At 53.0% G+C, this 20,066-nt stretch overlaps 2 protein-coding genes across 2 annotated transcripts in view; both read right to left on the reverse strand.

Annotated features, from left to right (window-relative positions):
- The window catches only part of LOC133362983 (derlin-2-like), a 79,386-nt gene extending 78,015 nt beyond the window's left edge, over positions 1 to 1,371 (reverse strand). The window contains 1 exon segment of the mRNA XM_061581967.1: positions 1,358 to 1,371. The gene's annotated coding sequence lies outside the window, so the exon portion shown is untranslated.
- Positions 1 to 10,667, reverse strand: part of LOC133338972 (protein HIRA-like) — a 12,003-nt gene extending 1,336 nt beyond the window's left edge. Inside the window, exons 1-5 of the mRNA XM_061547098.1 lie at positions 9,724 to 10,667; positions 6,993 to 7,055; positions 5,885 to 6,001; positions 2,895 to 2,985; positions 405 to 507 (exon numbers count right to left, since the gene is read on the reverse strand). Coding sequence (XP_061403082.1) covers positions 405 to 507; positions 2,895 to 2,985; positions 5,885 to 6,001; positions 6,993 to 7,055; positions 9,724 to 9,760 — 411 coding nt within the window. The 5' untranslated portion in view covers positions 9,761 to 10,667. The remainder of the gene's footprint in view (positions 1 to 404; positions 508 to 2,894; positions 2,986 to 5,884; positions 6,002 to 6,992; positions 7,056 to 9,723) is intronic.
- Positions 10,668 to 20,066: the final 9,399 nt, after the last annotated feature.

Genomic DNA, 20,066 nt, shown 5'->3' on the forward strand with positions numbered 1-20,066 from the left:
GTGGTAGTGGTGGTGGTGGTAGTGGTGGTAGTGGTGGTAGTGGTGGTGGTGGTAGTGGTGGTAGTGGTGGTAACGGTGGGGTTGTTGTGGTGGTGGTGGTAGTGGTGGTGGTTGTAGTAGTAGTGGTAGTGGTGGTGGTTGTAGTAGTAGTGGTAGTGGGTGGTTGTAGTAGTAGTGGTAGTGGTGGTGGTTGTAGTAGTAGTGGTAGTGGTGGTGGTTGTAGTAGTAGGTAGTAGTGGTGGTTGTAGTAGTGGTAGTAGTGGTGGTTGTAGTAGTAGTGGTAGTGGTGGTGGTTGTAGTGGTAGTAGTGGTGGTGGTTGTAGTAGCAGTGGTAGTGGTGGTGGTGGTTGTAGTGGTGGTGGTAGTGGTGGTAGTTGTTGTGGTGGTGGTGGTTGTTGTTGTACCGTACCTCCCGTGTGTCCGCGCAGGATGGAGCAGCACCTCCACTGCTCCGTGCTGCTCACCAGTGACGAGGCCGAACCAAACACAGCGCTGGGCCCAATGAACCTGCAGCAACAACAACAACATCAACAACAACAACATCAACATCAACAACCAGTGACGAGGCCGAACCAAACACAGCGCTGGGCCCAATGAACCTGCAGCAACAACATCAACAACATCAACAACAACATCAACAACATCAACATCAACAACAACATCAACAACAACAACATCAACAACAACAACATCAACAACAACAACATCAACAACAACAACATCAACAACAACATCAACAACATCAACATCAACAACATCAACAACAACAACATCAACAACAACAACAACCAGCGACGAGGCCGAACCAAACACAGCGCTGGGCCCAATGAACCTGCAGCAACAACAACAACAACAACATCAACAACAACATCAACAACATCAACATCAACAACAACCAGCGACGAGGCCGAACCAAACACAGCGCTGGGCCCAATGAACCTGCAGCAACAACATCAACATCAACAACAACAACAACATCAACAACAACAACATCATCAACAACATCAACATCAACAACATCAACAACATCATCAACAACATCAACAACATCAACAACATCAACATCAACAACAAGATCAACATGAACCTGCAATAACATCAACAACAACATGAACCAGCACCACCACAACAACAACCATCACCACCACAACAACATCAACCTGCACCACCACCACAACAACATGAACCAGCACCACCACCACCACAACAACAACCATCACCACCACAACAACATCAACCTGCACCACCACCACAACAACATGAACCAGCACCACCACCACAACAACAACCATCACCACCACAACAACATCAACCTGCACCACCACCACAACAACATGAACCAGCACCACCACCACAACAACAACCACAACAACAACCATCACCACCACAACAACATCAACCTGAATTTCGATTTAAAGCTTTCGTGACTGCAGGGATTCATCTTCTTGGTTCTTTCGGTAAAGTCACGTAGAAGGGAAGTAATAAAATAATAAAAATAATAAAATAATAAAACAATTCTCACGACGTTTCGGCCACAACGCAAGCAGCCGTCCTCAGGTGAAAACCAGGTCCGTCGAGGCGACAGAGTCTGAATGAAACAGCACACGAGCTTGGAGCATATATATAAGCTGGGCGCATTGACAAAGGAATTTGCATATCAACAGGAATTTAGCATATTTATGGGAAATGCAGGAATGTGATTAGTACTGCATATGCATGTGCATTATGCAGGATTAACAGCATCAAAGGGAGCTGCAGTTACTGCTGCTGCTGCAGTTGCTGCTGCTGCTGCAGTTGCTGCTGCTGCTGCAGTTGCTGCATTATCCATTTTAATATAACAGTATGTATTATTCTACCCACCCTAATGTGTATCATACTGCTATATGTTTACTGTACAATTACGACACCATACATTACTCTGCACACTGCACCATGCCAGTGGCATGGTGCAGTGTGCAGAGTAATGTATGGTGTAATGTATGGTGTCGTAATTGTACAGTAAACATATAGCAGTATGATACACATTAGGGTGGGTAGAATAATACATAGTGTTATATTAAAATGGATAATGCAGCAACTGCAGCAGCAGCAGCAAGTGCAGCAGCAGCAGCAACTGCAGCTCCCTTTGATGCTGTTAATCCTGCATAATGCACATGCATATGCAGTACTAATCACATTCCTGCATTTCCCATAAATATGCTAAATTCCTGTTGATATGCAAATTCCTTTGTCAATGCGCCCAGCTTATATATATGCTCCAAGCTCGTGTGCTGTTTCATTCAGACTCTGTCGCCTCGACGGACCTGGTTTTCACCTGAGGACGGCTGCTTGCGTTGTGGCCGAAACGTCGTGAGAATTGTTTTATTTTTATTATTTTATTACTTCCCTTCTACGTGACTTTACCGAAAGAACCAAGAAGAACATCAACCTGCACCACCACCACAACAACATCAACCTTCACCACCACAATAACAACATCAACAACAACATGAACAACAACATCAACAACAATAACAACAACGAAACAACACAACAACACAGCACAGTTACATGCCACGATACAACACGGGTTCATGTTGTTGTGTTGTTGTGCAAGTTCATGTTGTTGTTGTTGTTGTGGTGGTGCAGGTTCATGTTGTTGTTGCTGATGACGTTGTTGATGTTGTTGTTGTTGTTGATGTTGTTGTTGATGTTGTTGTTGATGTTGTTGTTGATGTTATTGTTGATGTTATTGTTGATGTTGTTGTTGTTGATGATGTTGTAGATGTTATTGTTGTTGATGTTGTTAGTGCTGTTGTTGTTAGTGTTGTTGTTGTTGGTGTTATTGATGTTGTTGTTGACGATGTTGTTGTTGTTGACGTTGTTGTTGTTGTTGTTGTTGTCGTGTGACTCACGTTGCAGGTTTCCAGATCATGACGAGTTTGTCGTCACTCCCAGACGCAAGCAGAGAGCCGGAGTTGGACCACCGCACACAGTTGACACACGCTAAGCACACGCAACAACAACACGATTAACACAGTGCACACACGCTAAGCACACGCAACAACAACACGCACACACGATTAACACAGTTGACACACGCTAAGCACACGCAACAACAACACGCAACAACAACAACACGATTAACACAGTGCACACACGCTAAGCACACGCAACAACAACACGCAACACGCACACACGATTAACACAGTGCACACACACTAAGCACACGCAACAACAACACGCAACAACAACACGCACACGATTAACAGTGCACACACACTAAGCACACGCAACAACAACACGCAACAACAACACGCACACACGATTAACACAGTGCACACACACTAAGCACACGCAACAACAACACGCAACAACAACACGCACACACGATTAACACAGTGCACACACACTAAGCACACGCAACAACAACACGCAACAACAACACGCACACACGATTAACACAATGCACACACGCTAAGCACACGCAACAGCACGCAGCAACAACACACACTCACACTTAACAGAGTTCACACACGCTAAGCACACGCAACAACACGCACACACCCAGGTGGTTGTCCATCTGACACAACACGCGTGTAGCGTGTTGGTTGTTGTTTTGTGTGGTGGTTGTTGTTGTGTGTAGTGGTTGTTGTAGTGGTTCTTGTGTGTAGTGGTTGTTGTTGTGTGTAGTGGTTGTTGTTGTGTGTAGTGGTTGTTGTTGTGTGTAGTGGTTGTTGTTGTTGTGTGTGGTTGTTGTTGTGGTTGTTGTTGTTGTGTGTACTGGTTGTTGTGGTTGTTGTGTCACCCAGGTGGTTGTCCATCTGGCACAACACGCGTGTGGAGTGGTGGTTGTTGTTGTGTGGAGTGGTGGTTGTTGTTGTGTGTAGTGGTTGTTGTTGTTGTGTGTAGTGGTTGTTGTTGTGGTTGTGTCAACCAGGTGGTTGTCCATCTGGCACAACACGCATGTGGAGTGGTGGTTGTTGTTGTTGTGTGTAGTGGTTGTTGTTGTTGTGTTGGTTCTTGTGTGTAGTAGTGGTTGTTGTGTGTGTGGTTGTTGTTGTTGTTGTGTGTAGTTGTGGTTGTTGTTGTGGTTGTGTCACCCAGGTGGTTGTCCATCTGACACAACACGCGTGTGGAGTGGTGGTTGTTGTTGTTGTGTGTAGTGGTTGTTGTTGTGGTTGTTGTGCGTGGTGGTTGTTGTGTGTAGTGATGGTTGTTGTTGTGTCACCCAGGTGATTGTCCATCTGGCACAACACGCGTGTGGAGTGGTGGTTGTTGTTGTTGTGTGTAGTGGTTGTTGTGTATAGTTGTTGTGGTTGTTGTGTGTAGTGGTTGTTGTTGTGTGTAGTTGTTGTAGTGGTTGTTGTGTCACCCAGGTGATTGTCCATCTGGCACAACACGCATGTGGAGTGGTGGTTGTTGTTGTTCTGTGTAGTGGTTGTTGTAGTGGTTGTTGTGTCACCCAGGTGATTGTCCATCTGGCACAACACGCATGTGGAGTGGTGGTAGTTGTTGTGTGTAGTGGTTGTTGTTGTGTGTAGTGATGGTTGTTGTTGTATCACCCAGGTTGTTGTCCATCTGGCACAACACGCGTGTGGAGTGGTGGTTGTTGTTGTTGTTGTGTAGTGGTTGTTGTTGTGTGTGTAGTGGTAGTTGTTGTGGTTGTGTCACCCAGGTGGTTGTCCATCTGACACAACACGCGTGTGGAGTGGTGGTTGTTGTGTGTGTAGTGGTTGTAGTTGTTGTGGTTGTGTCACCCAGGTGGTTGTCCATCTGACACAACACGCGTGTGGAGTGGTTGTTGTTGTTGTGTGTGTAGTTGTTGTGTGTAGTGGTTGTTGTGGTGTTGTGTCACCCAGGTGGTTGTCCATCTGGCACAACACGCGTGTGGAGTGGTGGTTGTTGTGTGTGTAGTGGTTGTAGTTGTTGTGGTTGTGTCACCCAGGTGGTTGTCCATCTGGCACAACACGCGTGTGGAGTGGTGGTTGTTGTTGTGTGTAGTGGTTGTTGTTGTTGTGTGTAGTTGTGGTAGTTGTTGTGGTTGTGTCACCCAGGTGGTTGTCCATCTGGCACAACACGCGTGTGGAGTGGTGGTTGTTGTTGTGTGACGTGGTGGTTGTTGTTGTGTGTAGTGGTTGTTGTTGTGTGTAGTGGTAGTTGTAGTGGTTGTTGTGTCACCCAGGTGGTTGTCCATCTGGCACAACACGCGTGTGGAGTGGTGGTTGTTGTTGTGTGTAGTGGTTGTTGTGTGTAGTGGTAGTTGTTGTGGTTGTGTCACCCAGGTGGTTGTCCATCTGGCACAACACGCGTGTGGAGTGGTGGTTGTTGTTGTGTGTAGTGGTTGTAGTTGTTGTGGTTGTGTCACCCAGGTGGTTGTCCATCTGGCACAACACGCGTGTGGAGTGGTGGTTGTTGTTGTGTGTAGTGGTTGTTGTTGTTGTGTGTAGTTGTGGTAGTTGTTGTGGTTGTGTCACCCAGGTGGTTGTCCATCTGGCACAACACGCGTGTGGAGTGGTGGTTGTTGTTGTGTGACGTGGTGGTTGTTGTTGTGTGTAGTGGTTGTTGTTGTGTGTAGTGGTAGTTGTAGTGGTTGTTGTGTCACCCAGGTGGTTGTCCATCTGGCACAACACGCGTGTGGAGTGGTGGTTGTTGTTGTGTGTAGTGGTTGTTGTGTGTAGTGGTAGTTGTTGTGGTTGTGTCACCCAGGTGGTTGTCCATCTGGCACAACACGCGTGTGGAGTGGTGGTTGTTGTTGTGTGTAGTGGTTGTTGTGTGTAGTGGTAGTTGTTGTGGTTGTGTCACCCAGGTGGTTGTCCATCTGGCACAACACGCGTGTGGAGTGGTGGTTGTTGTTGTGTGTAGTGGTTGTTGTGTGTAGTGGTAGTTGTTGTGGTTGTGTCACCCAGGTGGTTGTCCATCTGGCACAACACGCGTGTGGAGTGGTGGTTGTTGTTCTTCTCTTCGGCTTCACTCCTCACTGGGGCCAGGTTCCAGATCACAACCTTGCCGGAATCCTCCCCTGCGTCAACAACAACAACAACAACAACCACAACAATCACAACAACAATCGATTGTCTGTGTGTGTGTAGGTGCTGCTACTCGGTCATCTCGGTCAGTCGACCCGTGGCACCTGCTGGGTCTGCCCCGTGACCTCCTGCCAGCGGGCATTCGACACTTCACGTGGCAGCCTCAAGGTGCACTTGGCCTGGCACAAGCGTCGTGGTGACGTCACCGCCACTTAGTGGCGAATGGCGGTTGTTGTTGTGTGTGAGCGTGTGTGTGTGTGAGTGTGTGTGAGAGCGTGTGTTAGCGTGTGTGTGTGTTAGCGTGTGTGTGAGCGTGTGTGTGTGTTAGCGTGTGTGTGAGCGTGTGTGTGTGTTAGCGTGTGTGTGTGTGAGCGTGTGTGAGTGTGAGCGTGTGTGTTAGCGAGTGTGTGTATTAGCGTGTGTGTGTTAGCGTGTTGGCGTGTGTGTGTGTGTTAGCGTGTGTGTGTGTGAGCGTGTGTGTGTGTTAGCGTGTGTGTGTGTGAGCGTGTGTGTGTGTGAGCGTGCGTGTGTGTGTGTTGGCGTGTGTGTGTGTTGGCGTGTGTGTGTGTTAGCGTGTGTGAGCGTGTGTGTGTTAGCGTGTGTGTGTTGGCGTGTGTGTGTGTGTTAGCGTGTGTGTGTGTTAGCGTGTGTGAGCGTGTGTGTGTTAGCGTGTGTGTGTTAGCGTGTGTGTGTGTTGGCGTGTGTGTGTGTGTTAGCGTGTGTGTGTGTTAGCGTGTGTGAGCGTGTGTGTGTTAGCGTGTGTGTGTGTGTTGGCGTGTTAGCGTGTGTGAGCGTGTGTGTGTTAGCGTGTGTGTGTGTTAGCGTGTGTGAGCGTGTGTGTGTTAGCGTGTGTGTGTGTGTGTTGGCGTGTGTGTGTGTGTTAGCGTGTGTGTGTGTGTTGGCGTGTGTGTGTGTGTTAGCGTGTGTGTGTGTTAGCGTGTGTGAGCGTGTGTGTGTGTGTGTGAGCGTGTGTGAAAATCTGACCTTGGCCACCAGTTGCAAATTTCTGTCCATCGGGGTGAATGTCCAAGGAAAAGATGGGTTTCCCTGCAAGACAACACACAGACAAAGATCCCCCAGGTAGCCTTTAGAGACTGTAGGGCAAGTGCTGTTAGTAGCGAGTAGCCACCCGGCGCTCCGCTCGTTTTTGTGAGCGTCGCTCCTCCGCCCTCCGTTGTTGCTGGAGGGCGACTGCCTCCAACTGCCCAGTAGCGTCCTTCACGAGCCTCCTCCACAGAGGCCGATCTTGACACCGCTGGTACCAGTCATCGCAAGTCCACTCAGCTCCACGTCCTCCTGTACCACGTCACTCCATCTCTTCTCTAGCCCGTGCCGCGCCCGTTTAGCCCCCTCGATCCGGCCGAACAGAAGCTGTTTAGGCATGCGGTGGCTGGGCATGCGGGCTACGTGACCCAGCCAACGCAGCCTTGCCTGCCGGAGCTCACCGATGGGACTTTGCCCAGATCCTTCAAGTATTTGTGAGCTCCTCACACAATCCAGCCTGCAGGTTAAACCCAGGATGGATCGTAGGCAGGCCAGCCTAAATGTTTATGACCGGCGAAGATGTTCCATTAGGCGGGGTCCACATTTCGCAAGCGTAGAGGAGGGAGGGAATGACCGTGGCCGAGAAGACCTGAAGCTTCGTGCGGAGCGACAGACCAGGTAGCTTCCACACAGCGTTACGCAGCCGATGAAAAGATAATGCCGCTCGACTGATTCGGAGTGAGACCTCTGCTGTTAAACCGGAGCCGGTCATGAGCACACTGCCCAGGTATGGAAAACTCTCCACTCTCTCCACTACTGCCCCATCAACAATTGGGAGTTGTGGGGGTGGAGTGTCCAATGGTACAAAATACCCAGGCAGGTGCTTAGTTTTGGTGGGGCTGATGGTAAGGCCCCACCTCTTAGTGGCACGCTCCAGTCTCAGCAGCAATTACCAGATCATCGGCATACATAACGTGGTTGACCAATAGGGAGCCATCCCTTCACCGCACCCGGGCATCGATCAGCCTCCCATTATATCTGTGGTCAAAATAGATGTCAAATAATGTGGGAGACAGAGGACATCCCTGTCGCACCCCAAGGTGAACAGGGAATGGCTCTGACTCCCGGCCATGTAGTTTTACCCGGGCCCGCTCACCATCATGAAGGTCCTTAATGATCGTGAGCAGAGGGTCAGGGACTCCGAAAGCACGAAGACAACCCAGAGCCCAGGCCTACTGATGGTATCATAGGCCTTGATCAGGTCAATAAAGCAGAGATGTAGGTCTTTTTGGAATTCCCTACACCTCTGCTGTAGCAGACGGACAGAAAATATGGCATCTGTACAGGACCGCCCTTTCCTGAAACCGCATTGGGGCTCCGCAAGCCTCTCCTCAGCGTGCCTAGCAAGGCGATGTTGAATAATCCTTGCCAGGACCTTTCCCGGCACACTGAGGAGTGAGATGCCCCTGTAGTTGTTACAGTCTGTGCGGTCCCCCTTCTTAAAAAGGGGGACCACCAGGGCATCCTTCCAATCCTGCGGAACCCGTCCAGTGGTCCAGACTGTTGTTGTGATGTCATGTAGGGCAGTCTGTGCACAAACGCTACCCACATAGACACGCACATATAGACACACACACAGACACACGCATATAGACACACAGACACACGCATATAGACACACACAGACACACGCATATAGACACACACAGACACACGCATAGACAAACACACACGCACGCATATAGACACACACGCACGCATATAGACACACACACACACGCATATAGACACACACACACACGCATATAGACACACGCACGCATATAGACACACACACGCATATAGACACACACACACGCATATAGACACACACACACGCATATAGACACACGCACGCATATAGACACACACACACGCATATAGACACACGCACGCATATAGACACACACACACGCATATAGACACACACACGCATATAGACACACACACACGCATATAGACACACACACGCACGCATATAGACACACACACGCACGCATATAGACACACAGACACACATACTTATAGACACACACGCATATAGACACACAGACACACGCATAGACAAACACACACACGCATATAGACACACAGACACACATACTTATAGACACACACGCATATAGACACACAGACACACGCATAGACAAACACACACACGCATATAAACACACAGACACATACTTATAGACACACACGCATATAGACACACAGACACACGCATAGACAAACACACGCATATAGACACACACGCATTTCGACACAGACACACACAGACACACGCTTCTAGACGCACACAGACACACACAAAGACAAACACACACACACGCATATAGACACACGGACACACGCAGACACACAAAGACACAAAGACACACACAAACACACACGCATATAGACACACACACACGCATTTCGACACATACACACGCTTCTAGACGCACACACAGACACACACAAAGACAAACACACACAGACACACACAAAGATAAGCACACACAGACACACACAAAGACAAACACACACTGACACACACAAAGACAAACACACAGACAGCAGCAGCAGCATCCATGCATGCACCACCACTACCATCAACGTCCATCAACAGCAGGGCCGATCAACGCAGCAAAACAAACTCCAGCCGATCGCGTCGCCGCCGGTTCGCACGCATCTTGTGGCATCTCCCGCTCACCGTTGTGGTTGACCCAGGGCGGCTTCAGCAGCTTCATCGCGGCGAGAGAGAGAGGGGAGAGAGAACAGAGCCGACACCAACTCCAGCACCCTCCTCGCTCCGGCGGGGCCGAGGCGGCTCTCGCTCGGCGGAGAATCCAGGCGAGGTCGAGGCTTCTTGAGACGTGGGGAGTTGGTGACTAGGCCGCAACCGACCCACGGTCACCCTCCTCGCTCCGGCGGGGCCGAGGTGGCTCTCCCTCGGCGGAGAATCCAGGCGAGGCCGAGGCTTCTCGAGACGTGGGAAGTTTGTGACTAGGCCGCAACCGACCCACCGTCACCCTCCTCGCTCCGGCGGGGCCGAGGTGGCTCTCGCTCGGCGGAGAATCCAGGCGAGGCCGAGGCTTCTTGAGACGTGGGGAGTTGGTGACTAGGCCGCAACCGACCCACCGTCACCCTCCTCGCTCCGGCGGGGCCGAGGTGGCTCTCGCTCGGCGGAGAATCCAGGCGAGGCCGAGGCTTCTTGAGACGTGGGGAGTTGGTGACTAGGCCGCAACCGACCCACCGTCACCCTCCTCGCTCCGGCGGGGCCGAGGTGGCTCTCGCTCGGCGGAGAATCCAGGCGAGGCCGAGGCTTCTTGAGACGTGGGGAGTTGGTGACTAGGCCGCAACCGACCCACCGTCACCCTCCTCGCTCCGGCGGGGCCGAGGTGGCTCTAGCTCGGCGGAGAATCCAGGCGAGGCCGAGGCTTCTCGAGACGTGGGGAGTTGGTGACTAGGCCGCAAATCCACCACGGCCGCCCCCGTCCGCTCTGGCGGGGCCGAGGCCGCTCTCTCTCGGCGGAGAATCCAGGCGAGACCGAGGCTTCACGGGAGAGGGGAGAGAGGGAGGAATTCACGACTAGGCCGCAGATCCACTAACCAACCACGGCCACAGCCGTTGAGACTCCGACGGAAATTACGTCACGAGTGGGGGGGGGGGGCAAGATGGCGGGAGGGGGGGGGGTCAATAACTTCCGGTGACAGTTGGGAAGTGACGTAGGGAGAGGTCTGCACGTGCCGTGTTGGAGCCGGTAGTGACGTTGAGTTGCTGGGTCAACAATGGCCTGCAGGGTCAACAATGGCCTGTAGGGTCAACAATGGCCTGCAGGGTCAACAATGGCCTGCAGGGTCAACAATGGCCTGTAGGGTCAACAATGGCCTGCAGGGTCAACAATGGCCTGTAGGGTCAACAATGGCCTGCAGGGTCAACAATGGCCTGTAGGGTCAACAATGGCCTGCAGGGTCAACAATGGCCAGGGTCAATAATGGCCTGCAGAGTCAACAATGGCCAGGGTCAACAATTGCCTGTAGGGTCAACAATGGCCAGGGTCAACAATGGCATGTAGGGTCAACAATGGCCAGGGTCAACAATGGCCTGCAGGGTCAACAATGGCCAGGGTCAACAATGGCATGTAGGGTCAACAATGGCCAGGGTCAACAATGGCATGTAGGGTCAACAATGGCCAGGGTCAACAATGGCATGTAGGGTCAACAATGGCCAGGGTCAATAATGGCCTGCAGGGTCAACAATGGCCAGGGTCAACAATTGCCTGTAGGGTCAACAATGGCCAGGGTCAACAATGGCATGTAGGGTCAACAATGGCCAGGGTCAACAATGGCCTGTAGGGTCAACAATGGCCTGCAGGGTCAACAATGGCCTGCAGGGTCAACAATGGCCTGCAGAGTCAACAATGGCCAGGGTCAACAATGGCCTGTAGGGTCAACAATGGCCAGGGTCAACAATGGCCTGCAGGATCAACAATGGCCAGGGTCAACAATGGCCTGTAGGGTCAACAATGGCCAGGGTCAACAATGGCCTGAAGGGTCAACAATGGCCTGAAGGGTCAACAATGGCCTGCTGGGTCAACAATGGCCAGGGTCAACAATGGCCTGAAGGGTCAACAATGGCCTGAAGGGTCAACAATGGCCTGCAGGGTCAACAATGGCCAGGGTCAACAATGGCCTGCAGGGTCAACAATGGCCTGCTGGGTCAACAATGGCCTGCTGGGTCAACAATGGCCAGGGTCAACAATGGCCTGAAGGGTCAACAATGGCCTGAAGGGTCAACAATGGCCTGTAGGGTCAACAATGGCCTGCAGGGTCAACAATGGCCAGGGTCAACAATGGCCTGCAGGGTCAACAATGGCCTGAAGGGTCAACAATGGTCTGCAGGGTCAACAATGGCCTGCAGGGTCAACAATGGCCTGCAGGGTCAACAATGGCCTGCATGGTCAACAATGGCCAGGGTCAACAATGGTCTGCAGGGTCAACAATGGCCTGCAGGTTCAACAATGGCCAGGGTCAACAATGGCCTGTAGGGTCAACAATGGCCTGCAGGGTCAACAATGGCCTGCATGGTCAACAATGGCCAGGGTCAACAATGGCCTGTAGGGTCAACAATGGCCTGCAAGGTCAACAATGGCCTGCAGGGTCAACAATGGCCTGCAGGATCAACAATGGTCTGCAGGGTCAACAATGGCCTGCAGGATCAACAATGGCCTGCAGGGTCAACAATGGTCTGCAGGATCAACAATGGTCTGCAGGGTCAACAATGGCCTGCAGGATCAACAATGGTCTGCAGGGTCAACAATGGTCTGCAGGGTCAACAATGGCCTGCAGGGTCAACAATGGTCTGCAGGATCAACAATGGTCTGCAGGGTCAACAATGGCCTGCAGGATCAACAATGGTCTGCAGGGTCAACAATGGCCTGTAGGATCAACAATGGCCTGCAGGATCAACAATGGTCTGCAGGGTCAACAATGGCCTGCAGGATCAACAATGGTCTGCAGGGTCAACAATGGTCTGCAGGATCAACAATGGCCTGTAGGGTCAACAATGGTCTGCAGGGTCAACAATGGTCTGCAGGGTCAACAATGGCCTGCAGGGTCAACAATGGCCTGCAGGATCAACAATGGCCTGCAGGGTCAACAATGGCCTGCAGGGTCAACAATGGTCTGCAGGATCAACAATGGCCTGCAGGGTCAACAATGGCCTGCAGGGTCAACAATGGCCTGCAAGGTCAACAATGGCCTGCAGGGTCAACAATGGTCTGCAGGGTCAACAATGGTCTGCAGGGTCAACAATGGTCTGCAGGGTCAACAATGGCCTGCAGGGTCAACAATGGCCTGCAGGGTCAACAATGGCCTGCAGGGTCAACAATGGCCTGCAGGGTCAACAATGGTCTGCAGGGTCAACAATGGCCTGCAGGGTCAACAATGGCCTGCAGGGTCAACAATGGTCTGCAGGGTCAACAATGGCCTGCAGAGTCAACAATGGCCTGCAGGGTCAACAATGGCCTGCAGAGTCAACAATGGTCTGCAGGGTCAACAATGGCCTGTAGGGTCAACAATGGCCTGCAGGGTCAACAATGGTCTGCAGGGTCAACAATGGCCTGCAGGGTCAACAATGGCCTGTAGGGTCAACAATGGCCTGTAGGGTCAACAATGGCCTGCAGGATCAACAATGGTCTGCAGGGTCAACAATGGTCTGCAGAGTCAACAATGGCCTGCAGGATCAACAATGGTCTGCAGGGTCAACAATGGTCTGCAGGATCAACAATGGCCTGCAGGGTCAACAATGGCCTGCAGGATCAACAATGGCCTGCAGGGTCAACAATGGCCTGCAGGGTCAACAATGGCCTGCAGGATCAACAATGGTCTGCAGGGTCAACAATGGTCTGCAGAGTAAACAATGGCCTGCAGGATCAACAATGGCCTGCAGGGTCAACAATGGTCTGCAGAGTCAACAATGGCCTGCAGGATCAACAATGGCCTGCAGGGTCAACAATGGTCTGCAGGGTCAACAATGGTCTGCAGGATCAACAATGGCCTGCAGGGTCAACAATGGCCTGCAGGATCAACAATGGCCTGCAGGGTCAACAATGGCCTGCAGGGTCAACAATGGCCTGCAGGATCAACAATGGTCTGCAGGGTCAACAATGGTCTGCAGAGTCAACAATGGCCTGCAGGATCAACAATGGTCTGCAGGGTCAACAATGGTCTGCAGAGTCAACAATGGCCTGCAGGATCAACAATGGCCTGCAGGGTCAACAATGGCCTGCAGGGTCAACAATGGCCTGCAGAGTCAACAATGGTCTGCAGGGTCAACAATGGTCTGCAGAGTCAACAATGGCCTGCAGGGTCAACAATGGCCTGCAGGGTCAACAATGGCCTGCAGGGTCAACAATGGCCTGCAGAGTCAACAATGGTCTGCAGGGTCAACAATGGCCTGCAGGATCAACAATGGTCTGCAGGGTCAACAATGGCCTGCAGGGTCAACAATGGTCTGCAGAGTCAACAATGGCCTGCAGGGTCAACAATGGCCTGCAGGATCAACAATGGTCTGCAGGGTCAACAATGGCCTGCAGAGTCAACAATGGTCTGCAGGGTCAACAATGGCCTGTAGGGTCAACAATGGCCTGCAGGGTCAACAATGGCCTGCAGGGTCAACAATGGTCTGCAGGGTCAACAATGGTCTGCAGAGTCAACAATGGCCTGCAGGGTCAACAATGGCCTGCAGGGTCAACAATGGTCTGCAGAGTCAACAATGGTCTGCAGGGTCAACAATGGTCTGCAGAGTCAACAATGGCCTGCAGGATCAACAATGGTCTGCAGGGTCAACAATGGTCTGCAGGGTCAACAATGGCCTGCAGAGTCAACAATGGTCTGCAGAGTCAACAATGGTCTGCAGGGTCAACAATGGCCTGCAGGGTCAACAATGGCCTGCAGAGTCAACAATGGTCTGCAGAGTCAACAATGGTCTGCAGGGTCAACAATGGCCTGTAGGGTCAACAATGGTCTGCAGAGTCAACAATGGCCTGCAGGATCAACAATGGTCTGCAGAGTCAACAATGGTCTGCAGGATCAACAATGGTCTGCAGAGTCAACAATGGCCTGTAGGGTCAACAATGGTCTGCAGGATCAACAATGGCCTGCAGGGTCAACAATGGTCTGCAGGGTCAACAATGGCCTGCAGGATCAACAATGGCCTGCAGAGTCAACAATGGTCTGCAGGGTCAACAATGGCCTGCAGGATCAACAATGGCCTGCAGAGTCAACAATGGTCTGCAGGGTCAACAATGGCCTGCAGGATCAACAATGGCCTGCAGAGTCAACAATGGTCTGCAGGGTCAACAATGGCCTGCAGGATCAACAATGGCCTGCAGAGTCAACAATGGTCTGCAGGGTCAACAATGGCCTGCAGGATCAACAATGGCCTGCAGGGTCAACAATGGTCTGCAGGGTCAACAATGGCCTGCAGGATCAACAATGGCCTGCAGAGTCAACAATGGTCTGCAGGATCAACAATGGCCTGCAGGGTCAACAATGGCCTGCAGGATCAACAATGGTCTGCAGGGTCAACAATGGTCTGCAGGATCAACAATGGCCTGTAGGGTCAACAATGGCCTGTAGGGTCAACAATGGTCTGCAGAGTCAACAATGGCCAGGGTCAACAATGGCCTGTAGGATCAACAATGGCCTGCAGAGTCAACAATGGCCTGCAGAGTCAACAATGGCCTGCAGGATCAACAATGGCCTGTAGGATCAACAATGGCCTGTAGGGTCAACAATGGCCTGTAGGATCAACAATGGCCTGCAGGGTCAACAATGGCCTGTAGGGTCAACAATGGCCTGTAGGATCAACAATGGCCTGCAGAGTCAACAATGGCCTGCAGGATCAACAATGGTCTGCAGGGTCAACAATGGCCTGTAGGGTCAACAATGGCCTGTAGGATCAACAATGGCCTGCAGGGTCAACAATGGCCTGCAGGGTCAACAATGGCCTGCAGGGTCAACAATGGCCTGTAGGGTCAACAATGGCCTGCAGGGTCAACAATGGCCTGTAGGGTCAACAATGGCCTGCAGGGTCAACAATGGCCTGTAGGGTCAACAATGGCCTGCAGGGTCAACAATGGCCTGCAGGGTCAACAATGGCCTGTAGGGTCAACAATGGCCTGTAGGGTCAACAATGGCCTGCAGGGTCAACAATGGTCTGTAGGGTCAACAATGGCCTGTAGGGTCAACAATGGCCTGCAGGGTCAACAATGGTCTGCAGGGTCAACAATGGCCTGTAGGGTCAACAATGGCCTGTAGGGTCAACAATGGCCTGTAGGGTCAACAATGGCCTGCAGGGTCAACAATGGTCTGCAGGGTCAACAATGGCCTGTAGGGTCAACAATGGCCTGTAGGGTCAACAATGGCCTGTAGGGTCAACAATGGCCTGCAGGGTCAACAATGGTCTGCAGGGTCAACAATGGCCTGTAGGGTCAACAATGGCCTGCAGGGTCAACAATGGCCTGCAGGGTCAACAATGGCCTGCAGGGTCAACAATGGTCTTCAGGGTCAACAATGGCCTGCAGGGTCAATAATGGCCTGCAGGGTCAATAATGGCCTGCAGGGTCAACAATGGTCTGCAGGGTCAACAATGGCCTGCAGGGTCAACAATGGTCTGCAGGGTCAACAATGGTCTGCAGGGTCAATAATGGTCTGTAGGATCAACAATGGTCTGCAGGATCAACAATGGCCTGCAGGGTCAACAATGGTCTGTAGGATCAACAATGGTCTGTAGGATCAACAATGGCCTGCAGGGTCAACAATGGTCTGTAGGGTCAACAATGGCCTGCAGGGTCAACAATGGCCTGCGGGGTCAACAATGGCCTGTAGGGTCAACAATGGCCTGTAGGATCAACAATGGCCTGCAGAGTCAACAATGGCCTGCAGGATCAACAATGGTCTGCAGGGTCAACAATGGCCTGTAGGGTCAACAATGGCCTGTAGGATCAACAATGGCCTGCAGGGTCAACAATGGCCTGCAGGGTCAACAATGGCCTGCAGGGTCAACAATGGCCTGTAGGGTCAACAATGGCCTGCAGGGTCAACAATGGCCTGTAGGGTCAACAATGGCCTGCAGGGTCAACAATGGCCTGTAGGGTCAACAATGGCCTGCAGGGTCAACAATGGCCTGCAGGGTCAACAATGGCCTGTAGGGTCAACAATGGCCTGCAGGGTCAACAATGGTCTGTAGGGTCAACAATGGCCTGTAGGGTCAACAATGGCCTGCAGGGTCAACAATGGTCTGCAGGGTCAACAATGGCCTGTAGGGTCAACAATGGCCTGTAGGGTCAACAATGGCCTGTAGGGTCAACAATGGCCTGCAGGGTCAACAATGGTCTGCAGGGTCAACAATGGCCTGTAGGGTCAACAATGGCCTGTAGGGTCAACAATGGCCTGTAGGGTCAACAATGGCCTGCAGGGTCAACAATGGTCTGCAGGGTCAACAATGGCCTGTAGGGTCAACAATGGCCTGTAGGGTCAACAATGGCCTGCAGGGTCAACAATGGCCTGCAGGGTCAACAATGGCCTGCAGGGTCAACAATGGCCTGCAGGGTCAACAATGGTCTTCAGGGTCAACAATGGCCTGCAGGGTCAATAATGGCCTGCAGGGTCAATAATGGCCTGCAGGGTCAACAATGGCCTGCTGGGTCAACAATGGTCTGCTGGGTCAACAATGGTCTGCAGAGTCAACAATGGCCTGTAGGGTCAACAATGGCCTGCTGGGTCAACAATGGCCTGCAGGGTCAACAATGGTCTGCAGGGTCAAAAATGGTCTGCAGGGTCAACAATGGTCTGCAGGGTCAACAATGGTCTGCAGGATCAACAATGGTCTGTAGGATCAACAATGGTCTGCAGGATCAACAATGGTCTGCAGGGTCAACAATGGTCTGCAGGATCAACAATGGTCTGCAGGGTCAACAATGGTCTGCAGGGTCAACAATGGTCTGTAGGATCAACAATGGTCTGCAGGGTCAACAATGGTCTGCAGGGTCAATAATGGTCTGCAGGATCAACAATGGTCTGCAGGATCAACAATGGTCTGTAGGATCAACAATGGTCTGTAGGATCAACAATGGTCTGCAGGATCAACAATGGCCTGCAGGGTCAACAATGGTCTGTAGGATCAACAATGGTCTGCAGGATCAACAATGGTCTGTAGGATCAACAATGGTCTGCAGGATCAACAATGGTCTGCAGGATCAACAATGGCCTGCAGGGTCAACAATGGTCTGTAGGGTCAACAATGGTCTGCAGGGTCAACAATGGTCTGTAGGGTCAACAATGGCCTGTAGGGTCAACAATGGCCTGCAGGGTCAACAATGGCCAGGGCGTGGGGTATACAGCAAATGTGGCCGACTGTGAGGGCGGGCACAAGCCGGCGTGAGGAGGTTAAACGTTGAGTTTTATTAGGGCACCACGGGGTGACCAGCCCCTCCCCCACCCAGCCCCTCCCCACCTCCCCTCACAGCCCCACCCTGCCCACCCAGCCCCTCTCCACCCTCTCCACCCAGCCCCTCCCTCCCCACCCTCTCCTCTCCACCCAGCCCCACCCCTCCCCACCCAGCCCCACCCCTCCCCACCCTGCCCACTCAGCCCCTCCCCACCCAGCCAGCCCCTCCCCACCCAGCTCCTCTCCATCCTCCCCAGCCAGCCCCTCCCCACCCAGCCCCTCTCCACCCAGCCCCACCCTTCCCATTTTTGGATGCACTACGGACGGACACAATAATCCGCTGTGGGCTGGTGGAACCAGGTGGTTCCTAGCAGTAAAATGTTCAACCAAAGAGTTTGAATTCGTGCAGTCACGAAAGCCCCAAATCAAGATCCCATCCATCGTGGACTTTGACTCAGTCATCCCCCACCCCCCATTTTGTGTAAGAGCGCAGAAGCGGGTGGACACCAGCACATGGACGCCTCCTGGGTGGGTGAGTGGGTGGGTGGGGGGGTGAGTGGGGGTGGGTGAGTGGGCGAGTGGGTGGGTGGGTGAGTGAGTGGGTGGGTGGGTGGGTGGGTGAGTGGGTGGGTGGGTGAGTGGTGGGTGGGTGGGTGAGTGGGCGAGTGGGTGGGTGGGTGAGTGGGTGGGTGAGTGGGTGGGTGAGTGGGTGGGTGAGTGAGTGGGTGGGTAGGTGAGTGGGTGGTTGGGTGGGTGGGTGAGTGAGTGAGTGGGTGGGTGAGTGGGTGAGTGGGTGAGTGGGTGACTGAGTGAGTGGGTGAGTGGATGAGTGGGTGGGTGAGTGGGTGGGTGAGTGGGTGAGTGGGCGAGTGGGTGGGTGGGTGGGTGAGTGAGTGAGTGGGTGAGTGGGTGAGTCGTTCGGTGGGTGAGTGAGTGGGTGAGTGGGTGAGTGAGTGGGTGAGTGAGTGAGCGATTGGGTGGGTGAGTGGGTGGGTGGGTGAGTGAGTGGGTGAGTGAGTGGGTGAGTGAGTGGGTGAGTGGGTGAGTGAGTGGGTGAGTGAGTGGGGGGGTGAGTGGGTGAGTGGGTGGGTGAGTGGGTGAGTGAGTGGGGGGGTGGGTGAGTGAGTGAGTGGGTGAGTGAGTGGGTGGGTGGGTGAGTGAGTGGGTGAGTGAGTGGGTGAGTGAGTGGGTGGGTGAGTGGGTGAGTGGGTGAGTGGGTGGGTGAGTGGGTGAGTGGGTGGGTGAGTGGGTGGGTGAGTGAGTGTGTGAGTGGGTCTGTGAGTGGGTGAGTGAGTGGGTAGGTGAGTGGGTGAGTGAGTGGGTGAGTGAGTGGGGGGGTGGGTGAGTGAGTGGGTGAGTGAGTGGGGGGGTGGGTGAGTGAGTGGTTGAGTGAGTGAGTGGGTGAGTGAGTGGCTGGGTGGGTGAGCGAGTGTTGTGAGCGAGCGAGTGGGTGAGCGAGTGGGTGAGCGGGTGGGTGAGTGAGTGGGTGAGTGGGTGGGTGAATAAGTGGGTGAGTGGGTGAGTGAGTGGGTGAGTGAGTGGGTGAGTGAGTGGGTGAGTGGGTGGGTGAGTGGGTGACTGAGTGAGTGGGTGAGTGGATGAGTGGGTGGGTGAGTGGGTGGGTGAGTGGGTGAGTGGGCGAGTGGGTGGGTGAGTGAGTGAGTGGGTGGGTGAGTGGGTGAGTGGTTCGGTGGGTGAGTGAGTGGGTGAGTGGGTGAGTGAGTGGGTGAGTGAGTGAGTGAGCGATTGGGTGGGTGAGTGGGTGGGTGGGTGAGTGAGTGGGTGAGTGAGTGGGTGAGTGAGTGGGTGAGTGAGTGGGGGGTGAGTGGGTGAGTGGGTGAGTGGGTGGGTGAGTGGGTGAGTGGGTGAGTGAGTGGGGGGGGGTGGGTGAGTGGGTGAGTGAGTGGGTGGGTGGGTGAGTGAGTGGGTGAGTGAGTGGGTGGGTGAGTGGGTGAGTGGGTGGGTGAGTGGGTGAGTGGGTGGGTGAGTGGGTGAGTGGGTGGGTGGGTGGGTGAGTGAGTGGGTGGGTGGGTGGGTGAGTGTGTGAGTGGGTCTGTGAGTGGGTGAGTGGGTAGGTGAGTGGAGTGAGTGGGGAGTGA

This window comes from Lethenteron reissneri, unplaced genomic scaffold, assembly GCF_015708825.2.
Source record: "Lethenteron reissneri isolate LAM-NWPU_2019-01 unplaced genomic scaffold, ASM1570882v1 scaffold_1639, whole genome shotgun sequence".
NCBI classification, from domain to species: domain Eukaryota; kingdom Metazoa; phylum Chordata; class Hyperoartia; order Petromyzontiformes; family Petromyzontidae; genus Lethenteron; species Lethenteron reissneri.